The sequence below is a fragment of the Meles meles genome, chromosome 12 (assembly GCF_922984935.1).
Source record: "Meles meles chromosome 12, mMelMel3.1 paternal haplotype, whole genome shotgun sequence".
Lineage (NCBI taxonomy): Eukaryota > Metazoa > Chordata > Mammalia > Carnivora > Mustelidae > Meles > Meles meles.
Genome location: NC_060077.1, coordinates 58773624 through 58785459, shown reverse-complemented (window position 1 = coordinate 58785459; position 11836 = coordinate 58773624). Strand labels below are relative to the sequence as shown.

At 44.1% G+C, this 11836-nt stretch overlaps 2 protein-coding genes across 3 annotated transcripts; both read left to right on the top strand.

The window, feature by feature from the left end:
- The first annotated feature begins 327 nt into the window (after window positions 1–327).
- Window positions 328–9730, top strand: ZNF396 (zinc finger protein 396). 2 transcript variants are annotated; one of them, XM_046024855.1, is made up of 5 exons: window positions 328–397; window positions 1176–1258; window positions 2661–3082; window positions 3766–3907; window positions 8615–9730. In XM_046024855.1, the coding sequence occupies exons 3-5, from the start codon at window positions 2666–2668 to the stop codon at window positions 9067–9069; spliced, it is 1014 nt and encodes a 337-aa protein (XP_045880811.1). In that variant the 5' UTR covers window positions 328–397; window positions 1176–1258; window positions 2661–2665; the 3' UTR covers window positions 9070–9730. The 2 variants fall into 2 exon arrangements, with proteins under 2 accessions (XP_045880811.1, XP_045880812.1); XM_046024856.1 differs by having other exon boundaries at window positions 2601–3082.
- Window positions 9731–10645: 915 nt separating this feature from the next.
- On the top strand, window positions 10646–11285 carry LOC123954121 (coiled-coil-helix-coiled-coil-helix domain-containing protein 2-like). Its single transcript, XM_046024857.1, has one exon. The coding sequence runs from the start codon at window positions 10696–10698 to the stop codon at window positions 11269–11271; it is 576 nt and encodes a 191-aa protein (XP_045880813.1). The 5' UTR covers window positions 10646–10695; the 3' UTR covers window positions 11272–11285.
- The last annotated feature ends 551 nt before the right edge of the window (window positions 11286–11836 follow it).

The window sequence follows — 11836 nt, the reverse complement described above, 5'->3', positions numbered from 1 at the left end:
ACTTAAAGGCAGAAAGTGCAGGAGTCTTTCCCCTCTGTGATCGTGAGCGAGTCACAGAACTTTGGGGCTTATTTCTTGTAAACTGGGAATAACCGTACTGGGTTATTGAGAGTAAATGGAATAACCTAAGTAGAAGCACCTTGAGAAATTAACAACGCCGGTTTATGTGAACAGGGACGCCGAGCAGCGGGACTCCTACCCGTCGGGGTTAACCCCTTCCCCTAACTCCGGGGCCGCGTCACACTGAAAGCCGGCGGCGGCCGCGGCTCGTCTCCATGGCAACCGCCGCTCCATCCCCGGCTGGCCCCAGCCCGCCACGGGGACCGGAAGCAGCTTCCAATCGAGCGCTTCCCCCGCGTCTTCCGGATAACGCGGGGTCGCTTTCCCCGGTCGCGAGGTGAGAACCGAGGCCTCTTCTGATACCCTAGGCCGCGGGGAGAAGCGTCCTCACCCGGGGGTGGGCGGAGGCGGCCGCGGACGTCGGCACCGCCGCCCAGCGGCCCTCCCGGCTCCTCCCTCCGCTCACGCCCTCTATTCCCGCCGCGACTCCTGTCGCCCCCTGGCGCTTCCCGCGGCCCCTACCTGGCCCCGCACCTCCTTGCCCCTCACCTTGTCGGCAAGCCCTTCGCTCCGTCCTCCCCGCGCAGCCCCGCGGCGCCTAGGCCGCAGCCGAACCCGCTCGGTTCCCAGTCCGCGCGCGCTCACCTGCGCTCGGCGCAGCATCCTCTGCGGCCGCGCGCCGCCCGCCGCCCGCAGTCTCGCCGGGCCGGGACCCGCGCGGAAGGGGCGCTGGCGGGGCGGGTAGGCGACGCGTCCGGGGACCCTCGGGCACCGGGCCTCAGCGAGCCGGCCCTCTAGGAGTGGGATTTTGGACTGAAAGTCCGTCCTCCGCGGAAGGACCCCGGATTCGGGGCTCTCGGCGAAGCCCCTGCAGGGAGCCCGAGGGTTGCTGGCCCGCTTGCGGTGTTGGGGGTTCGGTCTCCCAGTCTCCCGAGGAGCGCCGAGAGCTGGTGTGCAGGAGGCATGTATCGGCTGCTGGTGCTGAAGAGGCACAGTGCACCCCGGCCGCCCCTCTCTCTCCGTGACTTCCCGAGGCTGCTTTAGTTTAGGGTCCCTCAATGTAACGCCCTCAAACGGCTTCCAGACTCATGGCCTCAACCCTTCCCGCCGTTCAGGTCTCCACCCTACATTCTATCCTGGCCCAGTTTATCATCCAGGTCTGCTGCTCCTTCTCTGCCCTGGGACGTCAGCACCGTGGGTAAGTGGACGGCCTGGATTCATACCCCTTGCCCGTGGTCTCGCTCCCTGAGCTTGCCTTGTTAAGTTCCTCATCTACAACGCGGGCAGGAAAATTACCGTGCAGGGCTTTTGAGAGGATTTAAAAAATTTATATTTAAGGTGCTGAGAAGCTTGCGTCGTAAGTTCTCTGTGTGTCATTTGCTACATTGCAATCACTGTTGTATCATTTATTTGGTAACATTGTTGTCTCTCCTGCTAGAATGTAAGCTTTAAGGAGTCACAGGCTTTGTTCAGGTCACTGCTGTATCATTGGTGTCCAGAACAGCGCTTGATGAAGTCGGAGGGAAATGGTAGACTGCCTAAAGAGGAAAAACGGGCACGTACGAGATTTTTAAATTAGCCATCAGTTACCAGTGATGCATATACTAAAATAGGGCTAAAAGTGTCTTTCATCCCCCCTTTCTGCGAACAAGCTAATGACACTTGGGGAAATTGCTGCCCTCATACATCACTATGCTGCTGTTGACACTGTGGATCGATAAACAATCTTTTCTGTAATTCATTTGATAATACATAGCAATACATTTGCCACTCTCCTTAGAGCTGGATAAGCCAAGTCCTTGGGATATCCTTGACTAACTTGGGGGGAAAAGAATATATTCCTGAAAATGTGCCTCCCAACATTATTTATGATAGTATTTATGATAGTAATTTATGCTAGTAAAAATTTATGATAGTAAAAATTTGAAACAACTAAATATTCTATGATAAATGAAGGTAAATAATATATTATGGATCAGAAGCAGAATATGAATAAATGGAAGCACATTAAGATGGAAGAATATGAAATTATTTTTTAATAGTTCCTTTACTGTCAAAATAGTATGAATACTCTTTGATAGTATGAAACATGATGTTATATTTAATACTGTTTAATAGTAAATGTTGAAAAAAATCCACACGAAACTACTTCTCTCATGAGACTATTTCTTAGCACTCTTTGCAGCAGGCTAGAAAAAAATTAATTAGCTCTTTGAGCCTGCCCCAGAGTCATAATTTTTCTCAAGCTTCCCTTATGTCTGCTCTCTAGGAGTTCCTGCACAATCCCGGCTGATCCCTTATTGTTACACTTAGTCAGCCTCGTGTGCATGATTTGCAGAATAAATTGGGAATTACTCATGCATATGAATGAATGCATCTTAGGTCTTTGATTCTCCTAAGGAAGTATTCTTTGAAAGCATGGTTTATACTAAGATTAAGGGCAGTACTTTCTGTATAGCCTGTTACTAATCTTAGATGTGTTGTTCTAGGAAACATTTGTCTGTGTCATGTTCCCACTTGTTTCTTTAATCATATTTAAGGAGTGTCCTTAAGGAAAACGTCACCTTCTTGGAGATTAAAGCCTAGGTCTCTGTTCCCAGTCCAAATGTCTGCAGAGCTGAGAAAGTCATCACTCCTTCCACACACTTCAGAGGGGTCTGACAGCCCTCTGCGAGTGAAGATGGAAGAGGAAGAGCAGACCTGTGATCTGGACCCCCGCCTCCCCTGGAGCAGTGGCTGCAGCCCAGAGACCTTCCGCCAGTGGTTCAGGCAGTTTGGCTACCAGGAGTCCCCTGGACCCCGGGAGGCCCTGAGCCAGCTCCGGGAGCTTTGCCATCAGTGGCTGAGGCCGGAGGTAAACACCAAGGAGCAGATCCTGGAGCTGCTGGTGCTGGAGCAGTTCCTGGCCATCCTGCCTGACGAGCTGCAGGCCTGGCTGCGAGAGCACCGGCCCGAGAATGGAGAGCAAGCCGTCACTCTGCTGGAGGAGCTGGAGAAGGAGCTTGATGAGCCAGCTGAGCAGGTAAAAAGGCATCTCGTGGCGATGAGTGACCAGGTTGAGTCAGGAGCTCTGGGCATCACTGGGGATAGAGCTCTCAAACTGTACTCCTACTGGGGCGCCTGGGTGGCTCAGTGGATTTAAGCCTCTGCCTTCGGCTCAGGTCATGATCTCAGGGTCCTGGGATCGAGCACCGCATCGGGCTCTCCACTCAGCGGGGAGCCTGCTTCCCTTCCTCTCTCTCTGCCTGCCTCTCTGCCTACTTGTGATCTCTGTCAAATAAATAAAGTCTTTAAAAAAAAAAACTGTACTCCTACTTAGCACACTAAACACGGAGGGCAGTGAATGTACTTCCACCTGTGCCAGAAAACAGACTGTGGCTCTGCTTTCTTCCTCCCTTTTCCTGAATCCCAGGGTATTTTCCATGTAGTATCTTCTCTATTATTTTTTTTAAGATTTTATTTATTTATTTGAGAGAGAGAACCCAAGCAGGGGAAGTAGACAAGGGAGAGGGAAAAGCAGACTCCCTGCTAAGCAGTGAGCCCAATGGGGAATTGATACCAGGACCCCGGGATTATGACCTAAGCCGAAGGCAGACACTTAAGCCAGAATCACCCAGGCACCCTTCTTCTCTATTATTTTATCCCAAGTCCCAACAAGATTCCCTTCTTCAGTCTCAGTTATACCTCAGTTATACCTGCTTTCAGGTCCTTTTTGGACAAAATGAGGACACGCTTGCAGAGAAACTGGCATCTTGGGAAATCACTCAGGAGTCACCATGTAGCTGGATCAAGCCCGTAAAGCAGCAGCTGCCATTGGCTTCAAGGGAGTTCTACTCAAGACAAAAAGGTGAGAGGTGGGATTCGGTTCATGGGGACAACCCACCATGTGTCAGCCCACCACCCACATCCCAGCTGCTTCCCGCAAGAGGTCTCCAATCTCTGCTCCTGCCTCCTCTTACCGTGGGGTCTTCCACCATTAGAAGTTGTGCGAATGATCATCCTCAGTGTTTTATTCTTGTTTCTTTCCCAGAGAGTTTCATAATCTCTTTCAGATTTTTAAATCCTTGACATCATCTCCATGGGGATTTTCAAACCTTTTATAAAGGAGCATGACCTTTGGGGCTCCTGGGTGGCTCAGTGGGTTTAACGTCTGCCTTCAGCTCAGGTCCTGATCCACATGTCCTGGGATGGAGCCTTGAGTCAGGGCTCCCTGCTCAGAGGGGAGTCTGCTGCTCCCTCTCCCTCTGCCCCTTTCTCCATGTGTGCTCATGCACTCTCTCAAATAAACAAAATCTTTAAAACAAACAAACAAACAAACAAACATGACCCTTTTCTCAAATGAAATCTTGCATGGAGTTCCAGTACATAAAACAGACGAAAACACAGCTACCCTCACTGAAGCAGGAGCAAGCAGCGTCCATCCACAAGGACTCCAACTTGACCTGTTCCCCCCATGGTACCTTCAGGCAGCCCCTGAGGGACCCCAAAGTCGCAATCTAAAGACCACGGTCTACCTCCTCATTTTCTATCTAGCTTCTTGCTTGGTTACTGGTGCCATGTAGTATGAAAATCACCATATAGCTGCTCAGATGACTTTGCCCTCTCGTAATGACTTGAATATTTTCCTCTTCTCCCTCACCTCCTAAACTGGCCTCGGTGGCTGGTCACATCACTTTTTACAAACTTGCTCCAAAAAAGCTTGCATAACAGTCTGTTCTTTTGTTGCAGATACTCAAATATACTCAAAAATAATATACTCAAATATACTCAAAAATAAGAGCTGTGGGAAAAAAGCAAAGCAGAAGACGGGAGCTAGGTCTTCCTAAATAAAGTAGGGACAGAGCCTTATTAAATAAAGTGGTGGAGAAGGCCTCTTTGGTGAGCAACATTTGAGCAGAGGCCTTTCTTCTACATGACCATGCGGGATGAAATGGAAGTCAGAAATGAAGAGGGAAACCCCACTTGGGAGGATCTCCCCTTCTCCCCCTCCTCCCCCTCACATGGCTTCCATATTCCACGGGGTTGATCAGCTAAGTAAGGTTAGAGTTTTTCCAAGACACTTTTGATAAGAAAATCTAGGAAAAACAAAATATAAAAATGTAGAGACTTAGAAAGTAGTTCTCTTTGCTGACAGGTACCTGCTCCCAAGAGGCTTGCACTGGGCACTTAACGTCTCCAGTGTAGCAGGTGTCTTGGCTTAACATCAGAGGGAACCGCCCCTACCTCAGCAGCTTTTTCTGGTAATGACAACAAAGTAATCAGCCTCAAAGCCAGGTCTTGGGACCCCATTGTTGACAAGAACTACGTTCTACCTCTGAATTCCCTCACAGAGGCCTTTCTTACATTTGTTGTTTTGTTTTTCATTTTATTTTTTTCATCATAATAACTGTACTCTTTAATCCCCATCCCCTATTTCCTCTATCCTCCCAGTCCCTTACTGTCTGGTAACCATCAGTTTGTTCTCTGCAGTTAAGAATCTGTTTCTTGGTTTGTCTCTCTTTTTTTTCCCTTTCCTTGTTTTTTTTGTTGTTGTTGTTGTTGTTGTTTCTTAAATTCCACATATGAGCAAAATTATGTGGTATTTTTCTTCTTCTGACTGAATTATTTCACTTCCCATAATACACTCTAGCTTCATCCATGTCGTTGCAATGGCAAGATTTCATTCTTTTTGTGGCTGAGTAATATTCCAGTGTGTGTGTGTGAGAGAGAGAGAGAGAGAGAAAGAGAAAGAGAGAGAGAGAGATCACATCTTCTTTCTCCTTTCATCTACAGATGGACACTTGTACTGCTTCCACAGTTTGGCTACTGGAAATAAATGCTGCTCTAAAATAGGGTGCGCATGTATCCCTTTGAATTAATGTTTTTGTATTTGTTGGGTAGATATCCAGTAGTGCAATTCCTGGATTATAGAAGAATCCTATTTTTAACTTTTTGAGGAACCCTCATACTGTTTTCCACAGTGGCTGCACCAATTTGCTTTCCCACCAACACTGCAAGAGGAATTTCCTTTGTCTCCACATTGTCACTATCACTTTTTCTTGTGATTTTGATTTTAGCCATTCTCACAGGTGTAAGGTTGTATCTTACTGTAGTTTTGATTGGCATTTCCCTGATGATGAGTGATGCTAAACATCTTTTCATGTGTGTGCTGTCCATCTATATGTCTTTTTTGGAAAAATGTCTATTCTTGTCTTCTGTTCATTTTTAAATTGGATTATTTGTTTTTTTGGTGTCAAGTTGTATAAGTTCTTTATATATTTTGGATACTAATCCTTTATCAGATATGCCATTTGCAAATATCTTCTGCCATCCAGTACCTACTGGATGTAAATGGTAAGCCTTTTAGGTTTATGGATGTTTCCTTTGCTGTGCAGAAACTGTTTATTTTAATGTACTTCCAAGAATCGATTTTTGCTTTTGTTTCCCTAGCCTCAGGAGACATATCTAGAAAAATGTTGCTTTGGCTGATGTCAGAGAGATTACTGCCTTTGTTCTCTTCAAGTATGTTTATGTTTTCAGGTCTCACATTTAGGTCTTTAATGCATTTTTTAGTTTATTTTTATGTGTGATGTAAGAAACTGGTCCAGTTTCATTCTTTTGCATATAGCTGTCCAGTTTTCCCAACACTTTGTTGAAGAAACTGTTCTTTTCCCATTGTATATTCATTCCTTCTTCATTGAAGACTAATTGACCATTAAATTATAGGTTTATTTCTGGGTTTTCTTTCCTCTTTATTGATATATGTATTTATTTTTGTGCCAGTACCATACTGTTGTAATTACTGTCACGTTGTACTATAACTTGAAATCTGGAATTGTGATACCTCAAGTTTTGTTTTTCTTTTTCAAGATGGCTTTCACTATTTAAGGTCTTTTGTGATTCCATACAAATTTTAGGATTGCTCTAATTCTGTGAAAAATGCTGCTGGTATTTTGATAGGGATTGCAGTAAGTCTGTAGATTTCTTTGAGTAGTATAGACATTTTAACAATATTTGTTCTTCCAACCCATGAGCATGGAACGTCTTTCCATTTCTTTGCATTGTCTTGAATTTCTGTTATCAGTGTTTCATAGTTTTCAGAGTACAGGTCTTCTACCTCTTTGGTTAAATCTATTCCTAGATCTTTTCTTCTTTTTGGTGCAATTATAAATGAGATTGTTTTCTTAATTTCACTTTCTGCTGCTTCATTATTAGTGTAGAGGAATGCAACAGATTTCTGTACATTGATGTGTATCCTGTGACTTTACTGAATTCATGTATCAGTTCTAATAGTTTTTTGGTGGAATCTTTAGAGTTTTCTAGATAAAGTATCATGTCACATGCAAATAGTGAGAATTCAGCTTCTTCCTTACCAATTTGGAGCCTTTTATTTCTTTGCTGTCTGATTGCTGTGGCTAGGACTTTAGTACTATTTTGAATAAAAGTGGTGAGAGTGGACAGCCTTGGATTTTGAAGGTAGAGATCAGACATTGAAGTCACTTTGGAATTTGAGCTATCAAAAATGAATTTGAGAGAGAATCCTTACCATTTACAAAATGATTTCTATTTACACCAATAATAATGCCATTCACCTAGTACTATAAAATACATATAAGAGTAGAGATTTTTTTGTAACTGGGTACTCTGTGCTACCCTTGATTCATCTGAGGTGACAGTTATGCTAGTCTATAATCCTCCCCTTTCCCCCCCCCCATTTTGTATTTCTGACCTTATATTCCATATTCATTCTTGACCCCTTGGCTTTCTTCATTTATCATTATTAAACTTTTATTTATTGACCTTCATACTAAGTCTTGGTTATTACTACCCACTGCCACATCTGGCTGCTCTCTTTTGGTTGCCTCTCTGCTTCTCGCATAATTGCTCATCTTCTAGTCCCTTTTCTTCTAGAATTTTTTTTTCAGTCTCTGATAAAAAGATATATCAGATATATATCTTTTTACCTCTAGCTTTTTTTTTTTAAGATTTTATTTATTTATTTGACAGACAGAGATCACAAGTAGGCAGAGAGGCAGGCAGAGAGAGAGGAGGAAGCAGGCTCCCTGCTGAGCAGAGAGCCCGATGTGGGGCTCGATCCCAGGACCCTGAGACCATGACCCGAGCCGAAGGCAGAGGCTTTAACCCACTGAGCCACCCAGGCGCCCCTACCTCTAGCTTTTGCATGGAGATTTTCATCTTTTAATTCTCCTCAGTATATAATATATATACGCAGTATATATATATATAATATATATACGCAGTATATATATATATAATATATATTATATATATATACTGTATCTATACATATATACATATATATGTACATATACATACATATATATATATATGTATATATATACTGTATCTCCTCAGTATATAAATCTTTCCTTTTGCCTTATGGTCTTCTTAAATGTTTTGTGACTTACCATCACCATCTTCCACATTGTGGTGCTTATTTTATAGACATGCTAGCAATAAATAATCCGTATATATTTTCTTTGGATCATTCTATTTGCCTTTCTTTCTTTCCGAACAGAGAACAGTGACATTGCTTTTCTGTGTATTATTTCAGCTAAAGACACGAAAATTACAAATGTGAATTCAGCTTCGACACAGAAGACTTCTCCAGCTATGGAGCTGTACTCCACTGTTTCCAACACCCTTCATCTGGACGCTCCCCAGAGTTGCACGTGTAGAAGAGCCTGTGAACAAGACGGCAACTTTGAAAGAAGACGGAGAAACCCTTTTGGGAAAAAACAACACAAGTGTGATGAATGTGGCAAAGTCTTCAGTCAGAGCTCAGCCCTCATACTCCATCAGAGAATCCACAGCGGGGAGAAGCCTTATGCATGTGATGTGTGTGCAAAGGCTTTCAGTCGGAGTGCCGTCCTGATTCAGCATCGAAGAACACACACTGGAGAAAAACCCTACAAGTGTCATGAATGTGGGAAAGCCTTTAGTCAGAGCTCGAATCTTCTCAGACATAGGAAAAGACACACAAAAGAAAAAGTCCCATCAGTGTTGTAAGGGAATCAAAAGCATTTGCTCAGCGCTTTTTCAGCAGGAAAAGACACAAAGCACAAACACTCTTTTAGTATTTCATTGGTTTTAGTGGGCACGAGTTTGCTTTCAAAAGTCATGAAAGCTGCAGGAGGGAATGTAAAATATCTCTGCCAACACTGTTTGCTCTTCTGCTTGTCAATACAGTGTCGATTCAGATGTTCGAGATTCGAAAGCTTAATTCATATTTCCATCTCTAGGGCAGCTCTTGAACAGACATTCCCAAACATATTCTATCTCCATTACTAACACAAATCACAAACTAGCACATTTCTCTTTAGACGAGTTTTCCCTGTTGAGAAGGAATGTGTGAGTTACTCAGTATAAAAATAAGTATCTTCCTCCATTCCATAACGAACATTGGAATACCCAGACCAAAGATTAGAGCATGTTAAAAACTTTTACCATTTGTTTTTTGTTACCAGACTCAAAATATGAGAATAGGGTTGAGGAGGCCCAAAAGAATGTGTACTTTCAGACCAAATTATTGTTAGGGGGTAGATGAATAAAGACATCTACTCTCTTACAAAAATTCACAAAAGCCTATGCTATTGATGATACTAAGTAGTTTTTTTTTAGTTTTTTTTTTTTAAGACTTATTTATTTTTAGAGAGAATGTGTGTGTGAGTGGGGGGAGGTGCAGGGGGAGAGAGAATCTCAAGCAGAATCCCCTGCTGAGCGAGGAGCCCACGACCCTGAGATGATGACTGGAGCCAAAATTAAGAATTAGATGCCTAACCAACTGAGCCACCCGGGGCCCCCTAAGGAGTTTTCTATGTTGGAAAAAAATAATCTCCTTTACAATGTAATTTGGAAATAATCCAGTGAAAACAGTAAGATGGCTCTACATGTCTTAGGGAATGGCATGGGAATGTTGTAATAAACAGGGCTTTCTATGGGTGCTTATATAAGGTTTATGAGCATGTTAAAATGAAAAAAGGGAGATGAAGAAAGACTGTCCAAATAAGACTGATAGAACACGAATATGAGCAAGCATATTGAGACTTGTGCCACAGCTTACGTGGAAAAGGAAACCCTTAGCAGCTGACAGGTCTCCTTTGGTGTTCTTCAAGGCCCCTTTTCTGGCATAAATCAGCTGTGAGCATGTTTCAGGCATTGCAAGACAAGCTTTTCAGGGTCTTACGTACATTCTCAGTAAAGTCTGTTTCTAGACAAAAACTGTCTAGACACCAGCCCCTGGGTTTTGACACTCTTCCACAAAATTCTAAAGTTTAGTTTTAAGAGTCCACTGAGTTTTGCCCATATTTATGTCAATCAGATTTCCTGTTTAAAATGAATGATTATTTGTTATTACAATTATTCTGACAGTATACAGCATGATGTTCCCTTTTCTAGGGAATCTTGATAAAACTATTACAAGAATACATGCATTAAAATGTGTTCTATGGGGTGCCTGTGTGGCTCAGTGAGTTAAAGCCTCTGCCTTCGGCTTAGGTCATGATCCCAGAGTCCTGGGATCGAGTCCCGCATCGGGCTCTCTGCTCCGCAGGGAGCCTGCTTCCTCCTCTCTCTCTGCCTGCTTCTCTGCCTACTTGTGATCTGTCTCTCTGTCAAATAAATAAAATCTTTAAAATGTCAGCGCAGGCCCAGCCCGCCCCCCCCCGTGTTCCGTTCTCCCGCGCCGCCGAAGCCGCTGGGGTCTCCGCCAAGTCTCGGACGTCTGGAAGCGGGGCCGCTCCGCCAGGAACCATGCCGCGTGGAAGCCGGAGCCGCACCTCCCGCATGGCCCCTTCTGCCAGCCGGGCCCCTCAGATGAGAGCTGCGCCTGCAGCTCAGCCACCAGCAGCGGCTCCCCCATCTGCTGTTGGCTCACCTGCTGCTGCACCCCGGCAGCCGGGTCTCATGGCCCAGATGGCAACCACTGCAGCTGGTGTGGCTGTGGGCTCTGCTGTCCGGCACACGATAGGTCATGCCATCACTGGGGGCTTCGGTGGAGGAAGTAGCGCCGCGCCTTCAAGGCCTGGCATCACTTACCAGGAGCCTCCGGGAGCCCAGCCAGCGTACCAGCAGCCACAGCAGCAGTTTGGCCCATGTCACTATGAGATGAAACAGTTTCTGGAGTGTGCCCAGAACCAGGGTGACCTTAAGCTTTGTGAAGGTTTCAGCAAGGTGCTGAAACAGTGCAGATTTGCAAATGGATTAGCCTAATCAAGAAGTTCAAATTAAAGATACAGAAAATCATCTCTCATGACCAAGTTAATTTAGCATAAAAATATAATTAATAGTGAATATATAAAGTATAAAACGACCAGTTAAGCCTCTCCATCATTAATTACAGCTTTCTTCAGAATTGGAATGAAAAAGCATGTTCCTACTGAATAGAAGTTCATTGAGATGGTTTGAGTTTGGGGCTGGGAGGATGTTTGTGTGCCTCCTTAAATAACCTTTTGTGATGTTCTCATTTGTGAACTAATTAGAATAAAGTGATTTTTCTCTCAAAAAAAAATCTTTAAAATGTGTTCTATGTTGCCATAGTTACTCAATATTAAAGCAGATGTTAGAAATGAAAGTCCTTAACAGAAGGGAAGAGGGAGCTCATAGTGAACTTTGGAATCTTTGTGATGTGTTCTATTATCAGAAAATCCAACCACATCTAGTGCTTAGAGTAACTCCAGAAACAAACATGGGGTTACTGTGCTCTACTTAGAATACTGATAATGTACGATTGGTAAGGGGAGAAGTGAATGTAAATTGTAATTATAGAATTTTCTGA